Raw genomic sequence first — 26,670 nt, 5'->3', positions numbered from 1 at the left:
GCTCTGAATAGCCAAAACAATATTGAAAAAAAAAAACCTGGAAGACTCAGACTTCCTAATTTCAAAACTAACTAAAAAGAAGCAATAATCAAAACAGTGTTGTACTGACATAAGGATGACATAGAGACCAATGGAACAGAACTGAGAGTTCAGAAATAAACCCAAACATCCAGGGCTAATTGATCTTTAATAAGGGTGCCAATACCATTCTATAAAGAATATAGTCTCCCCAACAAGTGGTGCTGGGACAAGTGGATAACCACATGCAAAAGAGTAGAGTTGGACCTCTACCTCACTCCACATACAAAATGTAACTCAAAATGGATCAATGACCTAAAGGTAACAGCTAAAGCTCCAGAACTGTTAGGAGAAAACAAAAGCGTAAATCTTCATGACCTCAAATTCGGCAACAGAGTCTTAGATTTGACACCACAAGCACAAGGAACAAAAGAAAAAATAGATAATGGGACTCCATCAAAATTTAAAACTTTTGCGCATCAAATAACATTATCAAGAAAGTGAAGACACTCTACAGAATGGGAGAAAATATTTGCAAATCATACATCAGACAAGAGTTCTGTATCCAGAATATGTAAAAATAAAAACAAAAACTCTTACATCTCAAAAAGAAAAAGACAAATAGATCAACTGAAAAACAGGGAAAGGACTCAAAAGGACTTCTCCAAAGAAGTTATATAAATGGACAATAAGCACATGAAAAGATGTACAACATCATTAGTCATTAAGGAAATGCAAGTTAAAGCCAGAATGAGATACCACTTCACAAGAGTTACCATTAAAAAAAGGAAAATACGATGTGTTGGCAAGGATGTGGAGTAGCTGGAACCCTTCTATATTGCTGATAGGAACGTGAAATGGTGCATCCACTGTGGAAAACAGTTTGAGGGTTCCTCAAAAAGTTAAACAAAGAATTACCATATGACCCAGCAATTTCACTCCTAGGTATATACCCAAAAGGACTGAAAATAGGTACTCAAACTAATACATATACAGGCATGCTCACAGCCTGTATTATTCACATTATTCACCATAGTCAAAAGGTGGAAACAGTACAAATGTCCATCAATGATGAATGGATAAACATACAATAGAACATTATTCATCCATAAAAAAGAACAAAGTAATAATATAGTCTACAATTTAGATGAACCTTATAAACACGATCAATAAAAGGCGGCAAACACAAAAGATCATGTATTTTATGATTATCTCTATACAATATACACAAATCCACAGAGACAGAAAGCAGTTTAGATGTTACCAGGAAGTAGGGGGAAGGGTGAATGGGGAGTAACTACCTCCTTCCAGGATCAGAAAGTAGTTACCAGCAAGCAGATATCTTGGTGTGTCTGCTCGAGCGGTACCTGGGTCCATGAAATGAGTGGACACTGAGGGCTGAAGCAATGAAGAAATGGGCTAAATCTAGACATATTTTTCTCATACCCTCTGAAGTGCAAAATTCCAATAAACTGTTCTGTCTGCCAAGAGGAAAGAGAATGCAGATGGCTCTGGGGGCAGATTCCCTGAGGGGAAGGCCCCGCACACACTGGCAAATCGGACTGACTCTGCAGCTCCAGGAGATTACAAATTGTCCCTGACAGAAACAGACACCTATTCTGGACTGGGTTTTGCATATCTGCTGGTAGATACAAATTCTCAAAATACTATAAAAGAACTAAAACAGAAGGCACTATACCAATCTGGACTGCCAAGTCACATTTCCTCAGAGCAAGGAACACACTTTCATCCCCAGAGTAACAGTCTGACAGAAAATTAGAATGAGCAACTGAAACATTTATTGTTTAAAATGAAGGGAATAAAGGTGTGAAGGGCTAGTTTACATGATTTTATGTGTGTACTCATACTCAACATGACGGGGGCCAAGGGAATGTCCCCACTAGATAAACTCCTCTCTTTTTCTGGGGGATCTAAAGAACAAGGGGTGGCGAAGGATGCTGCTATGACAATACTTTTTGTTTTGTTTTCCTCCACTTGACATTAACCCTCTTTTTTACTACCTGATGCAGTGGTTCTTGGACCAGGACTGCAACTTTGGGTGCTAGAAGCTGGGATGAACCATGCATTCACTTGCTAGAGCTGCCATAACAAAGTACCACTAACTGAAGTGTACTGTTCCACCGTGCTGGAGTCTAAAGTTTGAAATCAAAGTGTTGGCAGGGTTGTTTCCTTCTGAGGGCTGTGACAGAGAATCTATCGTCCCATGACTCCTGGTGGCCTCATGTGTTCCTTGGCTTGTAGATGGTGCTCTCCCTGTGCCTTCACATTGCCTTTCCTCTATGTGTGTCTGTCTCTGTGTCCAAATCTCCTCTTTTCATAAGAAACAGGCATACTGGATTAGGGCCCACTCTAATGACCTCATCTTAACTTGATCATCTGCCAAGACACTCTTTCCACAACAGGTTACATTCACTGGTACTGGGGTTAGGACTTCAATATCTTTTTAAGGGGGCACAATTCAACCCATAACAATCCCTAAGCAAGAAACTGTAATTAGAGTTCCTAAGGGCCTAACAGGGTGGACTGTGCCTTCACCCCCTCGGGCAAAACTGAGGTCCTTGCCTAGGAGGTGAGATAGCCCACTCGTTCTGACCTATGTAATCCTATGCTATGTGAATGGCAGTGGACTGAGGGGGAGGCAATTGCTAGACTAGTATTGCTGGCAGCATCCTAGACCAGCACAGTGGCTAAACCTAATGTTCCATTTAAAGGTGGAAAAGTTTGGGTATAAATACAGAGAAGGAAGAATGGTAGTTGAGGATAAAGGAATGAATAAATGGTTGTGCAATGAGGAAAATACAATATTACACTGGTGCCTTAAAAGACACTCAGAGCAAGAGGTGACACTGTCTGTTAGCTCAAGTATACCAATGTCTGAAATGGCGAATGACCTGCTGCTTTCAGAACCTGACAATGTTGAATGGAAGCCTGCAAACTTAAGTGGTGTGGCTCTGGGAGATATTTTGGTCTTACAATATAATGATGAACTGAACTAATGATTCATGCCTGCGTGGGTCTCTAGTAATGTGCCACTGTTGACTCTTATATTTCAGGTTATGTCTATTACCACCCTGCATCATGATGTAGGGTGACCTTGTTGGTAAGATTCAACTATACCATGTAAATAAGTCTTACGGTAATACCAATACTGATAAGCAAATATATTGGGAAATTGGGTTAAAGCCTCCTCAGGATGTAATATAAATGGAAAAATTACTGGCCTGAGGAAGAACAGGACTAGTTAACCACCAGCTAACTTCTGTGCTAAAGAGTTTTGCACAAGTTTATTGTAAGGTGCAAACAGTGCCTTATAATAGATGAAGGGGGGAAAGAGTAATTAGTACAGAAATATCAGAATATATGTAATGGCCTTACAGAGTGTATCAGTTGTTTCTTTAAGTCCACCTCTACCTCACACTGGCTCCTCCAAAAGTCAGGCATATTCACAGTGATACCACTACTTGGCTTACAGAATGCAGTGGAAGTGACGCTACATGGCTTTCAAGACTAAGATATACAAGGCAACACATTTTCTACCTGGCTCTCTCAATCTCTTGGAATGCTCAAGCTCTGAACCCAGCCACCATGCTGTAAGGAAGCCCAAACTAGCTCATGTGAAAAGACCACATGAAGGGGCCCAAATGGAGAGGAACTGGAGCCCACTGTGCCCTGTCCAACTTCCTGACAGCGAACATCATAAATGCTCAGTGCATGTCCCTAAGTTTTAGGGTAATTTACTACTACAGAACCATCCATAACCAAACAGTGCTCAAGTAATTTACAACCCAGAGGGAGAGATTAATAAGGATACAAACAACTAATAAAAGGCAGGATGTGATAATCACTACACAGAATGTTAACAGAGGGCCTTGAGAGAAGACCATAAAGAAATAAGTCTAGCTAAGGGATGGAGCAGAGGAGGGGAAATGAGAAGGTTTCACAGAACTAATCTTTGAGCTAGGGCTGAAAAGACATACACAACTGCAGGCAAACAATAGCAACAACAAGAAGGAAAGTGTGGGTGGGACTTGGTAACAAAGTAGCATATCACATGGACCTCTATAGGGACAAAAATTTAACTTCTGGTTTACACAATCTCTAATACTGAAACAGAACCAAACTACTGAAAGGACACTATAGGAAACGTTATTCTAAAATGAAACAAGGTGGAGCTCTAGAGATTGACTTTAATCACGCGAAACCATTAAATTTCTTGCTGTTTAATCTCTATGCAAAGGGCTAACACTGAACCGTAAGAAATGAAAGCCACTTATCAGTGCTTCCTTTGATGTACTGGCCAAGGCAAAACCCAGTACCTTGCTTGCTCACTATTCCAGACCCAATATCAGCTTAATGACAGCAATTCTCCATGGTTAGCATTCTTTGGAGTTCTAGGGGTGATTTTCAGGGAGGCACTGGTCTTGAACCTAAATGAAAAGAACCAGCGCCTAATGACAGCCATAAAAAGCTGAGAAAATTAATAAGCTGCTTTAATTACTAAAATTTACCCTGACTTTCCTATAAGGGCCTGAAGATTACGCACACAGGCATCAGGCTGACAACCAGGGAAATAATCATTACTTACCAAATCAAGTGAAAGCATTGAGCTCTTTAAGCTGCTCTGTACAAGTAGAAGCCTGAAAACAGTCCTTCGGAGCTGCCTGTCCGTCTGTTTAGGAAACTCACCTTCCAGTTGGGATCCCTCTCACTAAATCAGACTTCCTCTTAAAGTGATCGGGAAGGCAGTCCTTAAAAACCCCGATACTTTAGAACTGCTGTTTTCCTCACCTCATAGAACTTTTTCAAGGAGCCCACCAGGCACAGCTTCAGGCTATCCACAATCTCCTGATGAGGCATCTGGAATACCACTCGTGAATACCATTTTGTGAGGGTGCTGGGGCAGAGGCAAGGAGAGAGAGGGAGAGAGGGAGAGAGAGAGAGAGAGAGAGATGAACACACACTCACAAAGGAAGGCCCACAGCTGAATGTCAGCATACACAGGCTTCTCCATGCACTAATCACACAAGTAGCCAGCAAACGCATTTATGTTACATGTAAAAACACTCACTGATGTAGGGAAAAGATACACGTAAGCCAGCTACAGAATATAAAAATACAGGCATAATTGTGGATATCTGCTACAAAACTGCTTCCAATTGAAAAAATTTAACCCCTGAGATACCCACCAACAGAGGACTAGTTAAATAAATAGTGCTATAGCATATAATAAATTCCATGCAGCAGTTAAAAAGAATTGATGGAGATTTATTTGCATCAATACGGGAAAATGACCAAAATATACAGTTTAAGTATATAAAAGAAGATGAGGAACAGTATACATAGTAATGTGCCACTTGTATGTGTATACCAGCTACCTATATGTTACTATATGCATAAAAGAGTACCTAAAAGTATATACATACTCCAAATCTTTGGTGGCGGTTAATGAAAGCTCGACCATGAGGAATTTTTTCACTTTCTAAATTTCTGGAGATTTTTGCATGAGCATGCTTTATTTTTACAATCAGAAAAAACAAACAAAACCCCTCATTTCTAGGGGAAAAAACCCACCACCAGCAAGACACAGACCCCATTCTGAAAGAGGTTACACTGTAGCCAGCGAACAAACTTACACATGTGATAAGAGATTGTACAAATTAATATCATAGGAAGATAGAGAAGGAAGAATTTCAGTATACTTTTACTGTAATATTAAATATTCAAAAATTTTTTCTGGCTTTACAGTAAGATTAGGCATTAAAATAAGGTAACCAAACACAATGGAGCCAGGAGTGGTACTTACAGACTGATGCTTGAGACAAAGCCAACCACGGAGCGCATGCCTCTGCTGGGGTTGTGGTAAACATCCACCCCAATCACCATTAATTTTTTCTGGGTTAGAAAACAAAAACAAACCAAAAATCCAAGCAATACATCACCCCATCTTTAATTGTTATCTGAACCCCAAAGCAACATATGAAAATAAGTTCTGGGAAAGGAAGAGAAAGAGTGCAATCAACTTGATATTTTTTAAACACTATGAACAAAGTCAGAGATCATCAAGACCAGGGATTGGCAAACTTTCTGTGAAGGACTGAAAAGTAAATACCTTAGCCTTTGTGAGCCACACCGTCTCTGGAGGAACTATTCAATTCTGCCATTACAGCACACAAGCAGCCACAGGTGGTACATAAAGGAGTATGGCTACGTTCCAATAAAAATGCATTTAAGGACACTGAAAACTGAATTTCATATAATTTTCATGTGTCTGGAGATATTAGTCTTATTTTTATTTTTTTCAACCACTTAAAAATGTGAAAACCGTTCTAAGCTTGTGGGCTATACAAAAACAAGCAATGAACCACTCAGACTATAAGCACTGAGAATGAGGAAAATTCTAGGTGGGAAATTAGGAAAATAGCTAGGTAGGACTCTCTGGGATGCTGAATTGAATGAAGACACAGCTCAGCATCACTCACCAGAGGAATATCCACTCCCCAGAGCTCACCACCCAATTTACAGTTAATCTGAAGTAAAATTTTCTGGGCCACACTGTGAAGCCTGGTGGGCTGGCCAATGGTTCGGACATTGATGACCTGTAATAGAGGGGAAAGAGGACACTATCATCCTTTCAAACAATGTAAACAATTCTACAGCAAGTACTACATTTGTTTAAGAAACTCCAGCTGGCAGATAATACACTTTGTACTAACAGTTCTAATTCTAGAGTTTCTAGTCAGGCATGTGTGTGTGTGCACACACACGACACCAATCAAAACCAAGAAACAATCAGCCAACAAAAACTTTCAAAAAGATCTCATGCAGATTAAAAAAAAATTTAACCTCCGTAGGAAAACCAGCTTTCTCCTTTCAAAGGAAAGCCTATACTCTCAGAACCCAGTCATGTGAAACCACCTGGCGACTCACCTATGAACAGCAAAAGTGCTCATTTGGGAACATGAAAGCAAGCAGCATTTACAAAGAACGTCTGCTATTAGCCAGGTTACTGTAACAAGAAAGTTTCACCAGATGCGTCTACATATGCTGGCTTCTAATAGTTACTTTAGTCCCTCTTTTCCAAGCTTCAAGGGAGGCTAGAGTTTCCCTCTGTACCTCCTGCCCAGTTTCCACTCACCTGCGAGGGCACGGGAGTCTGCACACAGCACAGCTTTTTAATGGCCCTGTAGAGATCGTCACATGTGCCCATGATGATGCAAACAACCATCTGTATCTTCCCCTTGAGGAGATAAAGTATATATAAGCCAGGCTTTGGAACTCTGAGCGGACCTTGATAGGGCTCCAGTCAGAGGCAGTTCAAGAGTCTGCAAAGCCACAGGACCTTTAGGGTAAAGAGAGGACTGAAACAAAGATGGTGGACATTCCAACAGAGAAAAAGGTCCTTGAACCTGAGTGAGCATTTGCTGGGTTCCAGGCTTCTTTGCTTAGCTACATAACATGTTACTGTAAGTTACCTAGAGCTGGTCCTGATTACCTGATTAATTTATTAGGACACTTAAGATCCCTGGAAAAGAACCAGGCTTAAAAATATGCAAGGGTTTCTTATTAGTTGATGCTTTCAATGCACTATAATGCTTTTTGCCACTCTCTTTAGTAAACTAAGCACCTTATTACATTCATGCCATAGAACTTTAACTAGGAAACACAGGATACAATACCAGAAGAAAGGATTCAGAGCCAAATGCAGAGGAAATGAAGCTACTGCCAAATCCATAAGTAGATCTTCCTAACTTTCTGATTAGGAGAGAGAATGATACTGCCAGCAGAATATCTTATATCGGCATCTTCTACCTCTCACTGCTTAAGAGATCTGATAGTAAGAACAGAGGATCCTTCAAAATCTGAATAAAGTAAAGTAGCACACAAGTGAAATAAAGTTGCCAATGCTTTATGACAGAAACAGAAATCAACAGTATACTATTCCAAATCAAGATTAATTTTAAATGAAGACTTCTCAGAGGACACATGTTCCAGCAATCAGATCAAAGAACTTCCAAAGTCACGTAGAACATGGGCTGCATGCTGGGAGCCTGTGGGCTGGATCTAGGAAACAGATGTGGTTTTTTAGTCCCTATAATGATTCACAAGTCTTTTTAAAATTAACATTTAAACATAGGTAGGTGTACCCATATGCAAATCTAGACTTCTGGCTTCTATTGAAAAATAAACAAACTAGGGCTTCCCTAGTGGCGCAGTGGTTGAGAGTCCACCTGCCGATGCAGGGGACACAGGTTCATGCCCTGTTCCGGGAAGATCCGCATGCCGTGGAGTGGCTGGGCCCATGAGCCATGGCCGCTGAGCCTGCGCGTCCGGAGCCTGTGCTCCACGACGGGAGAGGCCACAACAGTGAGAGGCCCGCGTACCGCAAAAAAAATAATAAATAAAATAAATAAATAAATAAATAAACAAACTAAAGATCAATTTGACAATGCTGGGCTGTTATCTGCAGTCATGGGGTTTACTCTCTTTAGTTCCCTGGAGTCCCCTCCTGGCCCACTTCACTCCCATAGACATCTGAGTTTATGACCCTGAAACAAAGAGAATAATAAAACAGAATGCCCTAAAGATGGCAGAGAGATAGCAAGACCAATAGGAGTCAACATTGTGAATGAAACTCATATCCATGCTACATGAAGACTGTTGGCAGTGCACTCTCATAAAGAGAACAGGCCAAGTCGTGAGATGGGGGAGCTGAGGTATACTCAGCTGGGTTTTTCTTTTGAAAGCAGGGCAGAATTTATCAATGATCAGGCCCGGGGGAGGCCATGGCAGAGTAAGAAGGCATGGGAAGTCAGGAAGAAAATACAAAGAAAGAGAGAACATGAGTGTGCTTCTACAGATGACACACGAGCGGTGGATGAACAGAGAAAGTCATGACTGACTAGTATTCTAGTCAATACTAGAATATCAATTCTAGTATTGATCTCACAAGAACTGACTCTTCATTGCAAGGACTAGTTATCTCCAAAAACTTCTGGTCTGCTTTTTTTCCCTCCTTAATCTTCTTCCTCTGTTTTATGTACGAACAGATAAGAACTGCAGGCCTGAACTACTGAGTTGTGAACACTATAACCTGCTCAGCTCCAGTAGTCCTGGTTCGGCTATCTGGACCAAGCTGATGGGCCCACTGCCAAGTTCATCACCGGAGCAATTTGAATCTTGAGCCTGACCACACTGTGACAGCTCAGTACTGAATCGTGCAAGATGGCACCTGGCCCAGGAAATTGCTTTCTGAGCACAACATGTTCTATATAGATAAAAAATTGAAGTTAAGTCAGCTATTATCTCAGCCAATTACGTGAGGAACAGATCGCTGGAGCGAGTGAGAGTGCCAACAAAGAAGGAGAGAAGCGAAACCAACCAAAGGGCATGACGACTACTTTGTTAATTCAGTATTTCACGCGCACATGAGTAAGATACAGATTCCTGGACATCATCCACAGCAGACCAATAACCAAGATAATTTAAAATCAAGTATTCAAGGGCTTCCCTGGTGGCGCAGTGGTTGAGAGTCCGCCTGCCGATGCAGGGGACACGGGTTCGTGCCCCGGTCTGGGAGGGTCCCATGTGCCGCGGAGCCTGCGTGTCCGGAGCCTGCGCGTCCGGAGCCTGTACTCCGCAATGGGAGAGGCTACAACGGTGAGAGGCCCACGTACCGCAAAAAAAAAATAAAAATCAAGTATTCAACTATTTCAGAATGGACAGCCTGAAAATTTACTCAAATTAATTTATTACCTCAACTCCCAGCATGGATTGAATGGTTCTGACATAGGTCTCTATGCGATCATCCTTCAGTTCCACCCAGGCTGGTGGGCTCATGCGTATGCCAATGGGGCCAGCTACCTTCTCTAACATGTTCACCAGTTCTCGGGCTTGATCCATTGCTCTCTTTGGGTAAAACAGCGCCCAGAAATGCATGGGGACCTAGAGCAACAACAAGCTATTTTTAGTACTTCCCACAACTTCCCCAACACTCCATATCAGGAGATGTTATTCTAAAGAACAAATTGCTTTTCACTCTCTCTGCTTGAGTCCTGTCTTATCTAATGCTGATTACTAATGCAGATGTGTGTGATAAGTAAATTGTGGCACAGTCTCACAATGGAATACTACACAGCAATGAGAATCGAAGGTCTGTAACTATACCTAACAGTATGGAGAAACTTACCAAACAAGGCTGAAGAAATGAAACCAGACATGACAGAATATATACAGTATGGTTTCATGTATATATTAAGTACAAACACAGCTGAAAAAAATCAATGCTGTTAGAGGTCAGAATAGTGGTCATTCTTGGGTTGTGTAAGGGTGCCAGGTAGGTAGTAATTAGGAGCATGGGGGTGGGGCTTCTGAGGCACTGGTAAAGTTCTGTTTCTTAATCCTCAGTGTTGATTACACAGGTTTATTTAACTTATGAAAATTCATCAAGTTATATACATAAGTGTACTTTGTCTTTAAATATATTTCAAAAAAATGTTTTAGAAACAAATGTATGTACTTTATGCACTGTCATAGAGACCAGGTGAGCCAAAAACATTTAAAAATAATTATATACTGGGCTTCCCTGGTGGCGCAGTGGTTGAGAGTCCGCCTGCAGATGCAGGGGACACGGGTTCATGCCCCGGTCCGGGAGGATCCCACGTGCCGCAGAGTGGCTAGGCCCGTGGGCCATGGCTGCTGAGCCTGTGCATCCGGAGCCTGTGCTCCACAATGGGAGAGGCCAGGGCAGTGAGAGGACCGCATACCACAAAAATAAAATATATATATATATATATATATATATATATATATATATATACACACATATATATATACCATTTTGTTCTTTGGTTGCCTTGGTGGGAAACTGTCTTATTTCTTTCATGGAAACCCTAGGGAAAAAGAGGAAGGAAAGAGAAAAGAAGAAGGAAGAACAAAGAGAGAGTGGGTAATAGGCTGGCACTGAATGAATTACCATGGCAGTTTATTTCCTTGTCCTAAGTCTATGGTCAAGCAAAGGGCTTCCCTCTACCAACTCATCAACCCGCTCTTGTTCAAAGGACCTCTGTTTAGTAAATAATTCAGGATGGGAATTCAGTTGGTACTTCCTCTCAAAAAGAGGACACTAAATAATTCCCGTTTCCTAATTTCCACACTTCTAGGAATACTGGACCTCTCTTTACCACCTCATAAGTCACTTACAGTTAAGATGGAAAGGTCTCTGGTTACTTCCTTAATCCAGTTTAGTTCCTGAGATGTGATAAATGATGTATTCCTTAAGTTAATTCTTTCCATTGGCAGAACACGTCCTTCAATCTAAACAGAAAATAAAGTGCCTATGACATGAACCATCTGTAAACACTATTTAGAAGAACGCCGATACTGTTCTGGGGCCTGGTCAACTCTACCATATAGACCTGTCCCTGTCATAACTTCTGAAAATGGTAGAAAAATGCAACTGTTAGCAGTAAGAGTCCACGTCAATAAAACTCTGGACACACATACAGGTGAATTTTGATAGGCGCCGCTCTTTAATTACTGAAGCTTCCAACATGGTCCCCAAGAAAGGAATCAGAAAACACTGTCTCTTTAGAACCAGGGAATTCATGTAAAATGCCTATAAATACAAGGTGAACAGGAAAATAATCTTTAAGAATAGTTTAAGGGAAAAATTTAAGTAGAAAATCAGAGAATATTTCTTAATAAGGCTGAACATAAACTACTATTATACTTTATACAAAAGAAAAGCAGGAAAAAAAGCATAAATATAATGGAAGACCAAATTAAAGTTAATAATAATGAATCAATTAGATCTAAATATCCAAAAATAAGATAACTAAGTTGATAACATATCAATATGACTTTCTAAGTACATTTAATATAATCCTGTTTTTGCAAAAAATAAATAGTAATGTACGCATTATAAAAACTGAATGAGTCCACATTTAGTAATGAGTATCCCTGGGGGAATATGTAATTATGTAGGATTTTTACTTTTTATGAGCTCTACTCCTTGCTTTCTTAAAAAAGTAACAAAATACTTATTTTACCTATAATCAAAAAAAATTTTAATGATTTTCTTAATATTATAAAAGTTTAACACAAAGAATAACAATACCTGTATTACCAAGAATGTTCACCTTTGCTTATGAAAGTAAAAAACTGAACCTTTCTACAAGGCAGTTGGTAACATATAATAAAAAGTACTAAAAACATAAATGTCCTCTGACCTAACAATTACACTTCCATAAATCTATGAAAATAAACATCATGTACAAAGATTTAGTTACAAGGATGTTCACAGATTCACTACTTATAACAGGAAAATACTAAATTCAATTTGAATGTAAAAGAATAGGAAATTATTAATAAAATGAATACCTGTTAGCCATTAAAATATTTAGAAAAATATTAAATGACATGGGAAAAAATTCTAAATAAACTGAGTAAAAAAAAAAAAAAAGGGGGCTTCCCTGGTGGCGCGGTGGTTGGGAGTCCGCCTGCCGATGCAGGGGAAATGGGTTCGTGCCCCGGTCTGGGAGGATCCCACGTGCCGCGGAGTGGCTGGGCCCGTGAGCCATGGCCGCTGGGCCTGTGCGTCCGGAGCCTGTGCTCCGCAACGGGAGAGGCCACAACAGTGAGAGGCCCACATACCGCAAAAAAAAAAAAAAAAAAGGAAACCATCTGAAAACATGCTGCATGTGATTGTGTGCATACACATACACACAGACAAAAAAACACTGAAGGATATGTACCAAAATGTTAACAGTGTTTATTCTGATACAGCATGATTATGGATAAACTTTTCTCTTCTCTGGCTTAAGTTTTCTGCCTCTTCAAACAATATTTGATAACATGAACACATGTTCAAGATATAATAATAAATTAAAAAGAAGATGCAAAACCATATACAGTTATAAGCACAATTTTTTAAGAAAAGATTCACCCTCACAGAAAAAAAGTTTAGGGAAACAAAATATATTGAAAATAATATTATCTTTTATGTGTCTAAAATAAATCACTAAGATATTATCTTTGGGTGATGAAACTACTGAAGTTTTTATTTCCTTCTTTACATTTTCTACAGTACCCACATTTTCCTTATTGACTTTCCATTACTTTTATTTAAAAAAAAAAAAGAAACAGTTTTTAACAAGGAGTCAATTCAGAGTGCACGAGAACTAGAGAAAAGATAAAATTAATTATTTTGGTATAACCTAGAAAGAAAATTAAAAGTAATAAAAGCTAATATTTACTGAGCACTTGCTATGTGTCAAAATAGTATGCTGAAGATTTTACCATTTAATTCCTTTAACTCAATCATTATCTTTATTTCACAGATAAAGAAAATAAGAGATACTAAGCAATTTGTTCCAAGTAACTAAGATGGCAAGTGGTAGAACTGAGATTCAAAGCCAAGGACTTCACCACCACCTCATGCTGCCTCTGCACTATGGCTCACGCTGCACAAAATACAACAGAATGGACTCAGGCAAATTGCAGGCAGAAAGGGCCATGCGAATATTAAAATGTACAAGTCTGAGACTTTATGCCTACGGAAAGAATGAGAGTAGTATGTTCAAAGAAACACAAGTTAGTTATTGGGAAAGATAAAGAAAAACTTAGGGGAAAAAAAGGAAAAAGACATAGAGAACTTTAAGAATAATTTGGGTTGGAAAACTAAAAATGAGGTAAAATTTTAAGTCAATATTCCTTTTGCTCAACTGGAAATTAACAGCTCAGATTCTGGGAAATACAAAAGAAAATCTGTAAGAGATACTAGCCAATTAAGTCAAGGAAATTCAAGTATTATGACTAGGACCAAAAAAAAAAGTGTAATTATAAAGCAAAAACTACAAAATAAAGACAAGATAGGAAGTTATCACCTAGTCTCACAAAGCTCTAAAATCTTTGGTTAATGCTGTTTCCTACCATCATATTTTCTGGTTTACCTTATGTACATCCTTCTGCAGACAGAGTCCCCAACGTGTCAGTTCACTGTTGGCTGTCTCATTTTTTGCAATTCTCTGTAGCAAGCATTTCAAAGCATTATGGTGCTGTTTGGGGCTCAGGTTGATCTGCTGGGTCAAATCCTAAATAGAACCAAAATTGAGATACTAAGTTATTACTTTCTCCAGTATGAGGTTAAATAAACCCTAATGTATAACAAATTTCCGTGGAAAACCTCCTTCCCATTGAAATCTACAGAAATTTTAAAATATCTCCAAGGACTTTAATAAATATCTCATAATGTGAATGAAGTGTAAGGTTAAAATGTTAACCATAAAAGAATTGGGTTTTTTTTATTGAAATATAGTTGATTCATAATGTTGTGTTAATTTCTGCTGTATGGCAAAGTGATTCAGTTATACATATACATACATACTTAAAAGTAAGTATTTAAAATTGTCACTTTTTTTCTTATAACATCTAAATCTTATTCTTTTTCTCAAAGCCATGTAAGGGGGCTTGATTACATCTATTTAATATCTGGGGTGGGGGGGAAATGCCCTATGCCGGGCATGCAGGCAAACATAATGGAATGGAAAAACACATCCAGTCTTCTACTTTATGTCACATGATACTAGCCACTTAATGTCACCGTAAGACACTTGTTAGGTCCAGTGTGTGGCCCATAATAGGTGTTTTCTAATATTTATTGTTGAATGAATATCTAATAGGTGTGCATGAAGATTCTGAATCACGTAAGTGAGTTCTTCCTTCATTCTTCTGGGACTAATGAACTGTGCAGCTGTTGCTCCCTGTGTGGCAGTCATTAGGGCATTGAGTCTATGGGGCTATACAGATAGCCCCATAGATCATAAAATCATTACGTTACTGAGAGTTGTAAGGAAGGAGCCTTGACCTACATACTAAAAGCAGAAGTATCAGAAGGTGAACATGAAAGACATCTTACAGAACTTCATTTTAGCTCTTTATGATGTTACTAAAAACAATACGTGGCATCTGAGACAAGGCCGGGGTTCCAAAACTAGGACAGACAAGGACTGAGAGAGAGACAGCAGAGCAGTGTGAGGGTGGAAAGCCCCAAGCAGACAGTGTGGAGGTGAAGCCCTTGGGGTCTGGACCCACACTGCTGCAGACGTCTCTGCCTCCCAGCTATTTCCTACAAGACTGTGCCCAACATGAGACTTCCAGGACACCCCGAGCCCCACAGAGTAAACTTCTATCCTTTAATTTCATCCTCTCACTTGCTGACTTTTTGCTACATTATCTCCCCCTCCCTTCAAATAAACTGAAGGCTTACAGAAATGTTAAAAAACATTCAGTGCTCTCAAAGAACCTCATTTATGGTCATATGACCAGCTTACAGTCATCCATCTGATTGGCGAGGATGAAGCCAGAACTATTTGTTTCCTTTTACTTTATAATCCAGTCGTTCTACTATTGTAACAACATTCCAAAGAAAGCTCTGATTGGCTTTTTCACAGTGTGTGGGAAGGGACACAGATTATGCTTTATATAGAGGAAAAATGAACCTGCCCAGGTGACGTGCAAACCTGGCCCAGTTCTAGCTATATCTGCTATCAAAAAGGTCTTCAGTTCAAAGCAGGCACTTCTTACCTTCATGGCTCTAAAGTCCTTCTTCATCTTCTCAGGGATTCCAGTCATGAAGGAAAGCTCAGGCAGCAGCAGGATTTCGCCTTTTAGCAGCTTTGAGGAGAGAACAGAGGGAAAGCAAGGCAGTATAAGAGGATCTTCTTCCCCTGACCAGTACAAGACCTCCCAGGCCCAGAGCTGGTCTTGCAGGTGTATCACTGGCACACTAAGGAACACAAACCCCAGAGAAGAGTGCAGGAAACACTACAGGTGTTTTACCCTTTTCTCCCTCAAGTCACGATAGCCTGTTGTATTAGGTAAAGAGAAAAATATTCAAATTGTCAAAAGGAGAGAAAAAACTAGAAAAACTAAAAGTTTTGTTCCACTTCGGCCTCCAGATAAGCTGAGACAATACCTCCTATCAAGCTGGTGCCTCTGTCTCATCTTAACCTATTGATCTTCAGTCTCTACTCTGAAAACAGAGGAGTCAGGTACCAAGGCACTTTTCCCTGGCCCCCAGTTCTACTAAAATGCCTGTAACTTCCCTAATGGACCCAGTGTTTTCATCTTCTTTAGCAGTAAATTCTCCTTATTCCTTAACCTAACTCGCTCTATGGATGTTTAGTTCCTCACTAAGGAGACTGCAAAAGCAACTCTGGCTAGAGGAGACAGACAAAACCCTACACAGCTTTCCCCAACCACACTGCAATCATAGCTCCACTGTAATCACAGGTCCCACGGCTCCCAGGGCTGATGGGTGGAGAACTTAGATGGAAGCACAGGCCTGACACCCTGACCCCTACACCTCCAACTCACCATCCCTTGGTTATTCTGTCGCTCACTGGGCCTGTAGATCAGCAGTGGCTGGTCCTTTTCCTTTACTGTGATCCCATAGTTTTTGCTAGAGCCGAACAGAGGCAGGGAAAAAAGTTAGAAGCAGCATCACCACTCTTACAGCATCACAGTCAAAGTGTTAACCAGGACTGAGGTACACAATCTGCATTACACCCTTGTCAAGGATCCATCAGAAACTCACCAGAGCGTACACATAACTGGAAAAAGCAGGCTCAAGTTAACGTTGCAATTAAATAGAGGGGATATAGGATAACAGTCCAGGAAGGAATTTGTTTAAAAACTGTATCAGGTTAAAGGGCTTAGGTAACTAAAAAGGCAAAATGATAGTCAAATGATTAATGACTTGAATTTAATCTCTCCAAACAGACCTGTAAACAAAACAGCAAAGAAAACACAATTCGAAGCCCTGAGATTAACTTATGAAATAACTTCCAAAAAGTACTGAAAGAAATAAAACTGTAAGGGTAGCAAATTCAGGTCAAATCCCACAAATGAGCTCATCAATCTTGGGTGCATTACCAATCCAATTATTTTTGAAGTGTCCTGCTGTGTGCCACTCCTGCTAGAGAACAGGAGATTACAGCCCCAACCTGCAGGCCCAAGCCCAGTCTCTTCCCTCTACCTGTAGTATTCCAAGAATGTAATCTCCTTCCCATCAGACATCGTGAAGCTATCTTTTGGAGTCTTATTCCAATCCACATCATCAATACGATAGGTACGATTGTTGTATCGGGTTATGACAATACTGCCAACCAGAAGCTTAGTGCACTCGTCCTGGAAGTCTTCTTTGTGCTGTTGGTACATGGCATGCCTTTGGAAAAAGACAATAGACCTGTGGATCATATGCAGTATACACAGAGTAGCATGAAAGGCATAGGGGATGCAAATAAGTACTTTAGAGTTACAATCACAACTACATGGCACCAAAAGGCTCCAGCTGTCTCTTTTAAGAGATAGGACCCTCATCTCTTTCCTTTTTAACATTACCCAAAAAAAGTGAAAGGACAGGGCTTCCCTGGTGGCGCAGTGGTTGAGAGTCCACCTGCTGATGCAGGGGACACGGGTTCGTGCCCCGGTCCGGGAAGATCCCACATGCTGCGGAGCGGCTGGGCCCGTGAGCCATGGCCGCTGAGCCTGAGCATCCGGAGCCTGTGCTCCGCAACGGGAGAGGCCACAACAGTAAGAGGCCCAGGTACCGCAAAAAAAAAAAAAGTGAAAGGATAAAAATGAAATTAAAAACAGCAACTATAAATTGATAAAATTCACTGTATTCCTTAAAATAAGGTACACTAATCATCAAAATAATTTGTATCATTATTAGGAGATAGTCTACAGAAGAACAATAAAACATTCTTTAAAGTATATTTGCCCTTTCTAGCTGACAGAAGAAATTACAACTACCTTTCAGAAGACACCACTGGTGAAGATGCTAAATATGAAGAGATGGAAAGACTCACCACAGACAAATGCACTCTCGAGGCAACCTCTGTAACAGTGCCATGAACAAGGTAACAACAGAAACTCACAGAAAGCATGTCTGAGCATGCACAGGGAGTCAAGGAAAGTTTACAGAGGCAGGTGATACCTGAAGGAGCAACCTGCCAGGCAGAGACGCCACAGCAGCTGGTAGGTAACACCCTAGGCGGAAGCACAGGTATGCAGGGGACAATCAGGGATCTGGGACTGGGGCGAGCAAGGAGGTGAAAAAGGGTCAGAAGATGGTCAGTGTAGGCTGAAGACAGACAGGGACCAGATATGAATTCCTTTGTGGGTCAGAGCATGGACCATGGACTCTTCTATGGGCCAATGTCAACTAGGGTACGTTCCTGAGGAACACTGGTCCCTTGAGAGGTCCTGAGGGGGGTGAAAAAGGTTCTACAACCAAAAAAGTTGAGTCCATTCTGCATAATATAACCCCTTCTTAGAGGTTCACAACACACATTACCACAACAGGCTGATAAAAAAGAGAAACATATTTAGTTTCATTTACCTACAAATTTATTGAACCACAGACTCCTCCTTCCCTTTTCCCTTTTAGCTCACTGAACATCTATTACCATTGTAGGCAATTAGTATCCTGCAGAACTTGCTGCAGTAAGTGATGAAAAACCATCAGAAACTTGAAACAGTTCAACACTGACTACAGACCCTGGAGCCAAAGCCTGGGTTCAAATCTTGGCTCGGCCACTTAGCAGCACGTGAGACCCTGAGCAAGTTACTTAACCTCCTTGTGCCTCAGTTTCCTTGTGTGAAAGTGGAGTCAGAAAAAACCACCTAACTCAGTGTTGCTGAAAGAACTCCATGACTTTACACATATAAAGCACTTAGAACATAAAGTTGCTTTGAAATAAGGTTAGAGATTTTATCTCAGATAGTTTCATAAATTTTTGCTCCCTATTTGCACAGTTTTAGTCATCAATACATTTTATGCTTGTCTAACTCACTACTGTCTATTAAATGCATGCAACATTGTAGAAAAATTAATTAAAAGTATTTTTAATCAAAACCTTCAACTATGTTAATGGTTCCATAATACTATTTCACTAAGTGGAGGGTACATTAATTCACTGGTTTTACTTTTTAAATAATAGTTCTATTGTTTCACTCTTAACAAATAATTCTGGATGAACATCTTTTATAAAGATTCTTCTATACTTAAAATTGCTTCTTTGAGACAGATTTCCCATAAGTGAAATCACTAGATTAAAAGGTTAGAACTGGACTTCCCTGGTGGCACAGTGGTTAAGAATCCACCTGCCAGTGCAGGGGACACGGGTTCGAGCCCTGGTCCGGGAAGATCCCACATGCCACAGAGCAACTAAGCCCATGCGCCACAACGACTGAGCCTGTGCTGTAGAGCCCACAAACCACAACTACTGAGCCTGCGTGCCACAACTACTGTGGCCCGAGCACCTAGAGCCCGTGCTCTGCAACGAGAAGCCACCGCAATGAGAAGCCCGCACACCGCAACAAAGAGTAGCCCCAACTCGCTGCAACTAGAGAAAGCCCACATGCGGCAACAAAGACCCAACACAACCAAAATAAATAAAATAAATTTTAAAAATATTTTTTAAAATTAATATGTAAAAAATTAAACAATAAAACTAGATGAAAACATAGATATTCATACACTTTTGGGAAAAAAAATCCCCACAAACTTCAGAAAAGATGGATTGTTCTGTAGTAATGGTAACAAGTAGTCATAAGAACCAATTTTAAACCTGCTTAATTAATCTACATCAACTCACCTCAGAAAACACACTTTTGCAAGCCAACTCAACCAGTGTCATCCCCTTGTTTCTGGAAATGACGGAATGATAATCCAATAAGCATCCCACCAAGCGCTAATCAATCAACAGTCTCACCTGAGCAACAATGCTTTTACAGACGATGTTGACCTACTTGGCCCATTTTAAGTCTGCAGTCCTGAACTACACACTACTCAAATACAGTACTCTGTATAAGATCAACAGTCTCTTACTGTAGTAAGCAGTAAATCAGCTTTCTCTAAGAGGTCTCATCATCCTTTGGTAATTCTGGAGGTCTCCGCAAGATAACTGTGAAAACTCTTCCCAGGCAACACTCCAGGGAGTCTCAAGCCAACAGATGCACTCATTGGGCCCCTTATGCTTAATTCCACTGTGCTTCAGATCTGCTGCCAAGTTAGTCAATCCCAACAACCATCTGAGGTCTAACTAGTTTCATTAGGCTCTGGTTGCTTTAATAATATTGACCTTTCAGTTTAGAAGTGCATTATCTGGTATATAATTAGACCTAGTTCTTTGTACAAGGTTTTTAGGTTTTTTGTTTTGAAGATCTACTATTTGAAAATATTTTTGCTATTAAACTGATTATTCTTCATTTGCTTATTTTGCTTTTGCTATTACTTGTCAATATGCATAAAGTCTTTCATTCGTTTTTGTTTTGTCCTGGATTTCCTTGTCTCTGTTAAATGTACAAGGGAGTGTTCTATAAGGAATGGATAGAGGCATAAGCCAGGTAAGTCTTGAAACCAAGCCAACCTACTCCTGAGACATTATGGTTGGAGGACCATTAGATCAGCAACCAATTTGTGAAAAAGCAAATTTCTCAAATGTCATGAAGGCATTCCTTGTCAATTTGTGAAAGAAGGTGACTTTGTTTATTTAGTTCAAATTCCAGGGTCAATGATAGTTGGGTCACTGATCTCATGGCCCCTTCCTATCTGTGGCTGGAACCTGAGATACGGTTCACAAACACACATCCTTAGACGACCTTAGTGCTTCTTTCTCTTGTTTGTCATGGGTTTGCTAATGTCAAAGTCTCAACATCTCCCTGCTTCTGATATAAAGACACACTACAATCCTAACTCTTGCACTTTCCTTGGTAAATAGAAAAAAAAATATTTGAGTTAAAGTTAAAATGCCCAAAGTGCACATGTGACCTTCTCCAGTATAGATCACATGCTAAATCATAAAACAAACCTCAATAAAAGGATAGAAATATACAAAGTAATCCCTCTGACAACCACAGAATGAAATTAGAAATAAATAACAGGAAGAAATTTGGGAAGTACACAAGTATGTGGAAATTAAACAACATATTATCCTAGATAATCAATGGGTCAAACAAGACATTACAAGGGAAATTAAAAAATACTTTGAGTTAGGGCCTCCCTGGTGGCGCAGTGGTTGAGAGTCCGCCTGCCGATGCAGGGGATACGGGTTCGTGCCCCGGTCCGGGAGGATCCCATATGCCGCGGAGCGGCTGGGCCCGTGAGCCATGGCCGCTGAGCCTGCGCATCCGGAGCCTGTGCTCCGCAACGGGAGAGGCCACAACAGTGAGAGGCCCGCATACCGCAAAAAAAAAAAAAAAAAAAAAATACTTTGAGTTAGATGAAAATGAAAACACAACATAATCAAACTTATGGGATACAGCTAAAGCAATACTTACAGGAGAACTTATAGCTGTAAATTCCTACATTAAAAAGAAAAAATACCTCAAATAAATAACCTAAACTTCTACCTTGAGACACTGGAAAAAGAAGAGCAAACTAAACCTGAAACAAGCAGAAGATGAGATGACAGGGGGCTGGGAGCCCATGAGTAGCTTCAGGATTGGGGATGGTCCCCAGAAAAACTAAGACATAACCTAGTCTTTCAGCCCCATAATTGAGAACTTTCAGCTCCACCTCTCAATTTCTGGGGAGGGGAGAGGGGCTGCAGATTGAACTTGGTCACCAAAGACCCAATGATCTAAGCAATAATGCCTACATAACAGAACCTCCATAAAAGCCTCTAACTGATGGGTTTGGGGGAGCTTCTTGATTGCTCAATTCATGGAAGTGCTGGGAGGGTGGGTGTGCCTGAAGAGAGCATGGAAGCCCCCGACCCCCTATTCTCCTCCACTGCTCCAAGCATTTCTTCCGTTTGGCTCTTCCTGAGTTTTCACCCTTTATAATGAACCAGTAATAGTAAGTTTTAAAACATTCAAAAATAAAGCAAGCAGGGCTTCCCTGGTGGCGCAGTGGTTGAGAGTCCGCCTGCCGATGCAGGGGACATGGGTTCGTGCCCCGGTCTGGGAGGATCCCACATGCCGCGGAGCGGCTGGGCCTGTGAGCCATAGCCACTGAGCCTGTGAGTCCAGAGCCTGTGCTCCGCAACGGGAGAAGGAAGCCACAACAGTGAGAGGCCCGCGTACCGCAAAAAAAAAGAAAAAGAAAGTCAAATAAACACTTTTTTAAAAAGTTGTGCTTACATTATACTGTGGTCTATTAAGTGTGCAATAGCGTTGTCTAAAAATTGTACGTATCTTAATTTAAAAATACTTTATTGCTAAAAAATGCTAACCATCATCTGAGCCTTCAGCCAGTTGTAATCTTTTTGCAATAGTAACATCAAAGATCATTGATCGCAGATCACCATAACAAACATAATAATGATTAAAAGTTTGAAATATTGTGAGAATTATCAAAATGTGACAGAGACACACAAAGTGAGCAAATGTTGTTGGAAAAATGGTGCCAACAGACTTTTTTGATGCAGGGTTGCCACAAACCTTCAACCTGTAAAAAACACCATAATGCACAGTGCAATAAAATGAGGTATGCCTGAATAGCGAGACTGCTGAAAACCAAAGGCCAAAAAAAAGATATAATACCTTAAAAAAAAAAGTTATGCCATTAGCAGATTCCACACTAAAGGAAATACTACAGGGGGTTCTTCAAGCAAAGGGAAAATAAGATAGAATCCTAAGAGATGCAGAAGAAATGAAGAACCAATAAAATTTCAGAATACTGCAGTAAAGAGGGGCTCCCAAAACTCCCAAGGGAGCATGTGGGAGAAACAAAGATTCTGGAATCAGAAATCAGAATGGAAGACGGCAGAGAAGGAAGACTCTGAGCTCACCTCCTCTCGTGGACACACCAATATTACAACTATTTACAGAGCGCTACTGATAAGAAAGACCGGAATCCACCAGAAAATATCTTCTACAACTGACGATATAAAGAAGGAAGCACAATGAGATGGGTAGGAGGAATGGAGTTCTGATACAATCAAGTCCCATACCCTTGGGTGGGTGGCCCACAAACAGGAGGATAATTACAATTGTAGAGGTTCTCCCCAAGGAGTGAAGGTCTGAGCCCTGCATTAGGCTTCCCTGCACAAGGGTCCGGACACACCAGGAAGATGAGCACCCAGAATGTTTTGCTTAGAAGGCCAGTGGGGCTTATTTTCAGGCGATCCAAAGGGCTGTGGGGAATAGAGACTCCACTCTTAAAGGGCTCACACAAAATCTCACATACTCTAGGATCCAGGGCAGAAGCAGTAATTTGAAAGGAGCCTGGACCAGACCTACCTGCTGATCTGGAGAGTCTCCCAGAGAGGCAGGAAGCAACTGTAGCTCACACTAGGCACATGGACACTGGCAGTGTTTTAGGGAGCTTGTTCTGTAACATGAACACTGGTGCTGGTAAGCACCACTTTGGAATCCTCCCTCTAGCTTGTTAGCCTCAGGACCCAACCCCACACCTCACCCACCAGCCTGTAGGCACCAGTACTGGGACACCTCAGACCTGGCAACTATGCAGGCAGGGAAACAGCCACATCCACCAGCAGGCAGGCTACCTTAAGACCCGCCTGAGCTCACAGCCACCACTGGACGTGACCTTATCCACCAGATGGCCGATGACCTGGCTCCACACACCAGTGAGCCAGCACTATCCCTAGGACCCCCTGGGCCCCATTCCTGCATACCAGCAGGCTGACACCAGCCCCAGGAAATCCTGGGCCCCAGCCCTACCCACTAGCAGGCCAACACCAGCTCTAAGATACCTTGGATGATTCAGCCAACCACTCCGGGATCCAGTCCCACTCACCAATAGGCTGGCATCAGCCTTAGGACACCCCAGAACCTGCAGTCAGCTGTGTCAGGAACCAGCCCCAATCATCTGGGAACACCAGTCTCACAAACACCCATGCCAGAAGCCAGCTGTGCTCACCAGTGAGCCAGCACTCGTCCCAGGACACCCTGGAGTTCCACAGCCAGCCACCTTGTGACTGGTCATGCTAATCAGAGGCTGGCAGCCTCTGCACAATGCAGGGCCTAGCAACCAACTGGACCAGGGCCAGGCACACCTACCAGACCACCCACAATAGTCAGTCCACCACAACTGAAGGACCCATGCAGCCCACATGGGGACACCCATAGGGCACATAGCTCTGGTGACCAGAGGGGACCAAGCTGCTGGGGCACATAGAATGTCTCCAAAAAAAGCCACTCCACCAAAGTCAGGAAATATCACCAACCTACCAGATACACAGAAATAAAAGCAAGTTAGGCAAAATGAGGCGACAGAGGAACATGGCCCAAATGAAGGAACAAGATAAAACCAGAAGAACTAAGTGAAGTGCAGACAGGCAATCCACCCAGTAAATAGTTCAAGATAATGACCATAAAGATCAAAGAACTCAGTAGAAGAATTGATGAACAGAGTGAGAAGTTTAAAAACGAGTTAGAATACATAAAGGAAAACCAAAAGAAGCTGAAGAATACAGTAACTGAGATGAAATACACTAGACAGAATCAACAGTAGACTAAATGATACAGAGGAATGGATCAGCAAACTGTAAGTGTGAGGCATGCAAATCACTGAAGCTGAACCCAAAAAAAGCAAAAAGAATAAAAAGAAATGAGGACAATTTAAGAGATCTCTGGGACAACATCAATTGCAATAACATTCGCATTATAGGGGTCCCGGAAGGAGAAGAGAGAAAGAAAGGGGGCAGAGAACATATCTGAACACATAATAGCTGAAAATCCCCCCTAACGTGGGAAAGGAAACAGACATCCAGGTCTAGGAAGCACCAGAGAGTCCCAAATAGGATCAACCCAAAGAGGACTATACCAAGACTCACTGTAATTAAAATGGCAAAAATTAAAGATAAAAAGAGAATACTAAAAGCAGCAAGGAAAAAGCAACAACTTACATACAAAGGAACTCCCGTAAGGCTATCAACTGACTTTTCAGCAGAAACTCTGCAAGCCAGAAGGGAGTGGCACAGGAGACACTGCTTTGGGAAACAACCCCAGTGTTCTCCTTACTTGCTGCAAGTAATAATAAATCCTTCCCTCTCCCAGAAAAAAAAAAAGGCGGGGGGGGGAGTGGCATAATATATTTAAAGTGATGAAAGGGGAAAATCTAAAACCAAGAACATTCTGACCAGCAAGGCTCTTGTTCAGATTTGATGGAGAGATCAAAAGCTTTATAGACAAGCAAAGGCTAAAAGAGTTCAGCACCATCAAACCAGCTTTACAAGAAATGTTAAAGGGATTTCTCTAAGCAAAAAAGAAAAAGCCACAACTAGAAACATGAAAATTATGAAAGAAGAAAGCTCACTGGTAAAGGTAAATATACAGTAAAAGTAGTAAATCAACCACATACAAAGCTAGTAGGAAGGCTAAAAGACAAAAGCAGTAAAATCATCTATATCCACAGTAAGTAGTTAAGTGATACACAAAACAAAAAGATAAAAATATGATATCAAAAACAGTAATCATTGGGGGAGAGGAGTAAAAATTGCAGAGCTATTAAAATGTGTTTGAAATTAAGACAGCAGCAAATTAAAATAATCATATATATAATCATATATATAAACCTCATGATAAACACAGACCAAAAATCCATAATAGATATACACAAAAAAGAAAAAGGAATCCAAACATTAACACTAAAGATAGTCATTAAATCACAAGGGAAGAGAACAAAAGCAGAAAAAAGTAACCAAAAAGAACTACAAAAACAACCCAAAACAATTAACAGAATGGCAATATGTACATACCTACCAATAATTACTTTAAATGTAAAGGCACCAAATGATCCCATCAAAAGACAGAGGAGCTGAGTGGATACAAAAACAAGACCCATATATATGTTGCTTACAAGACACTCACTTTAGATCTACAGACATACATAGACTGAAAGTGAGATGATGGAAAAGTATTCTGTGCAAATGGAAATCAAAAGAAAGCCAGGGTAGCAATACATATATCAGACAAAATAGACTTTAAAACAAAGACTGTTAAAAGAGACAAAGAAGAATACTACATAATGATCAAGGGATCAAGCCAAGGATAAGATAAAACAATTATAAATATATATGCAACCAACATGGGAGCACCTAAACACGTAAAAAAAATACGAACAGACGTAAAGGGAGAAATTGGCAGTAACAAGATAATAGTAGGGGATTTTAACACCCCACGTACATCAATGCACAGATAACCCAGAAAGAAAATTAGTAACGAAACACTGGCCTTAAATGACACATAAGACCAGATGAACTTAATAGATATATATGGAACATTCCATCCAAGAGCAGCAGAATACACATTCTTTTCAAGTGCATATGGAACATTCTCCAGGGTAGATCACATTCTAGGCTACAGAACAATTCTCAGTAAATTTAAGAAAACTGAAATCATATCAAGCATATTTTCTGACTATAACACTATGAGACTAGAAATCAACTACAAAGGGAAAAAACTGCAAAACACCAAACACATAGAGGCTAAACAATAAGCTACTAAAAAAGGCGTCACTGAAGAAATTTAAAAAATACCTGGAGACAAATGAAAAAAAAAACCACAATGATCCAAAATCTATGGGACATAACAAAAGTAGTTCTAACAGGAAAGTTTATAGTGATACAAGCCTATCTCAAGAAACAAGAAAAATCT

The 26,670-nt window shown here is 40.6% G+C and overlaps 1 protein-coding gene across 2 annotated transcripts in view; it reads right to left on the bottom strand.

The window, feature by feature from the left end:
• PIWIL2 (piwi like RNA-mediated gene silencing 2) overlaps window positions 1-26,670 on the bottom strand; it is a 67,729-nt gene that overhangs the window by 23,129 nt on the left and 17,930 nt on the right. For both annotated transcript variants that reach the window (XM_082622055.1, XM_082622056.1), the window contains exons 10-19: window positions 17,075-17,263; window positions 16,414-16,498; window positions 15,622-15,711; window positions 13,989-14,129; window positions 11,239-11,352; window positions 9,793-9,981; window positions 7,175-7,276; window positions 6,519-6,635; window positions 5,843-5,931; window positions 4,828-4,933 (exon numbers count right to left, since the gene is read on the bottom strand). In XM_082622055.1, the coding sequence (XP_082478181.1) occupies window positions 4,828-4,933; window positions 5,843-5,931; window positions 6,519-6,635; window positions 7,175-7,276; window positions 9,793-9,981; window positions 11,239-11,352; window positions 13,989-14,129; window positions 15,622-15,711; window positions 16,414-16,498; window positions 17,075-17,263 (1,222 nt within the window). The remainder of the gene's footprint in view (window positions 1-4,827; window positions 4,934-5,842; window positions 5,932-6,518; window positions 6,636-7,174; window positions 7,277-9,792; window positions 9,982-11,238; window positions 11,353-13,988; window positions 14,130-15,621; window positions 15,712-16,413; window positions 16,499-17,074; window positions 17,264-26,670) is intronic.

The sequence above is a fragment of the Mesoplodon mirus genome (assembly GCF_964341445.2).
Source record: "Mesoplodon mirus genome assembly, chromosome: 1".
Taxonomy (NCBI): domain Eukaryota; kingdom Metazoa; phylum Chordata; class Mammalia; order Artiodactyla; family Ziphiidae; genus Mesoplodon; species Mesoplodon mirus.
The sequence above is the reverse complement of the archived record's forward strand: the minus strand, read 5'-3'. Positions and strand labels throughout refer to the sequence as shown.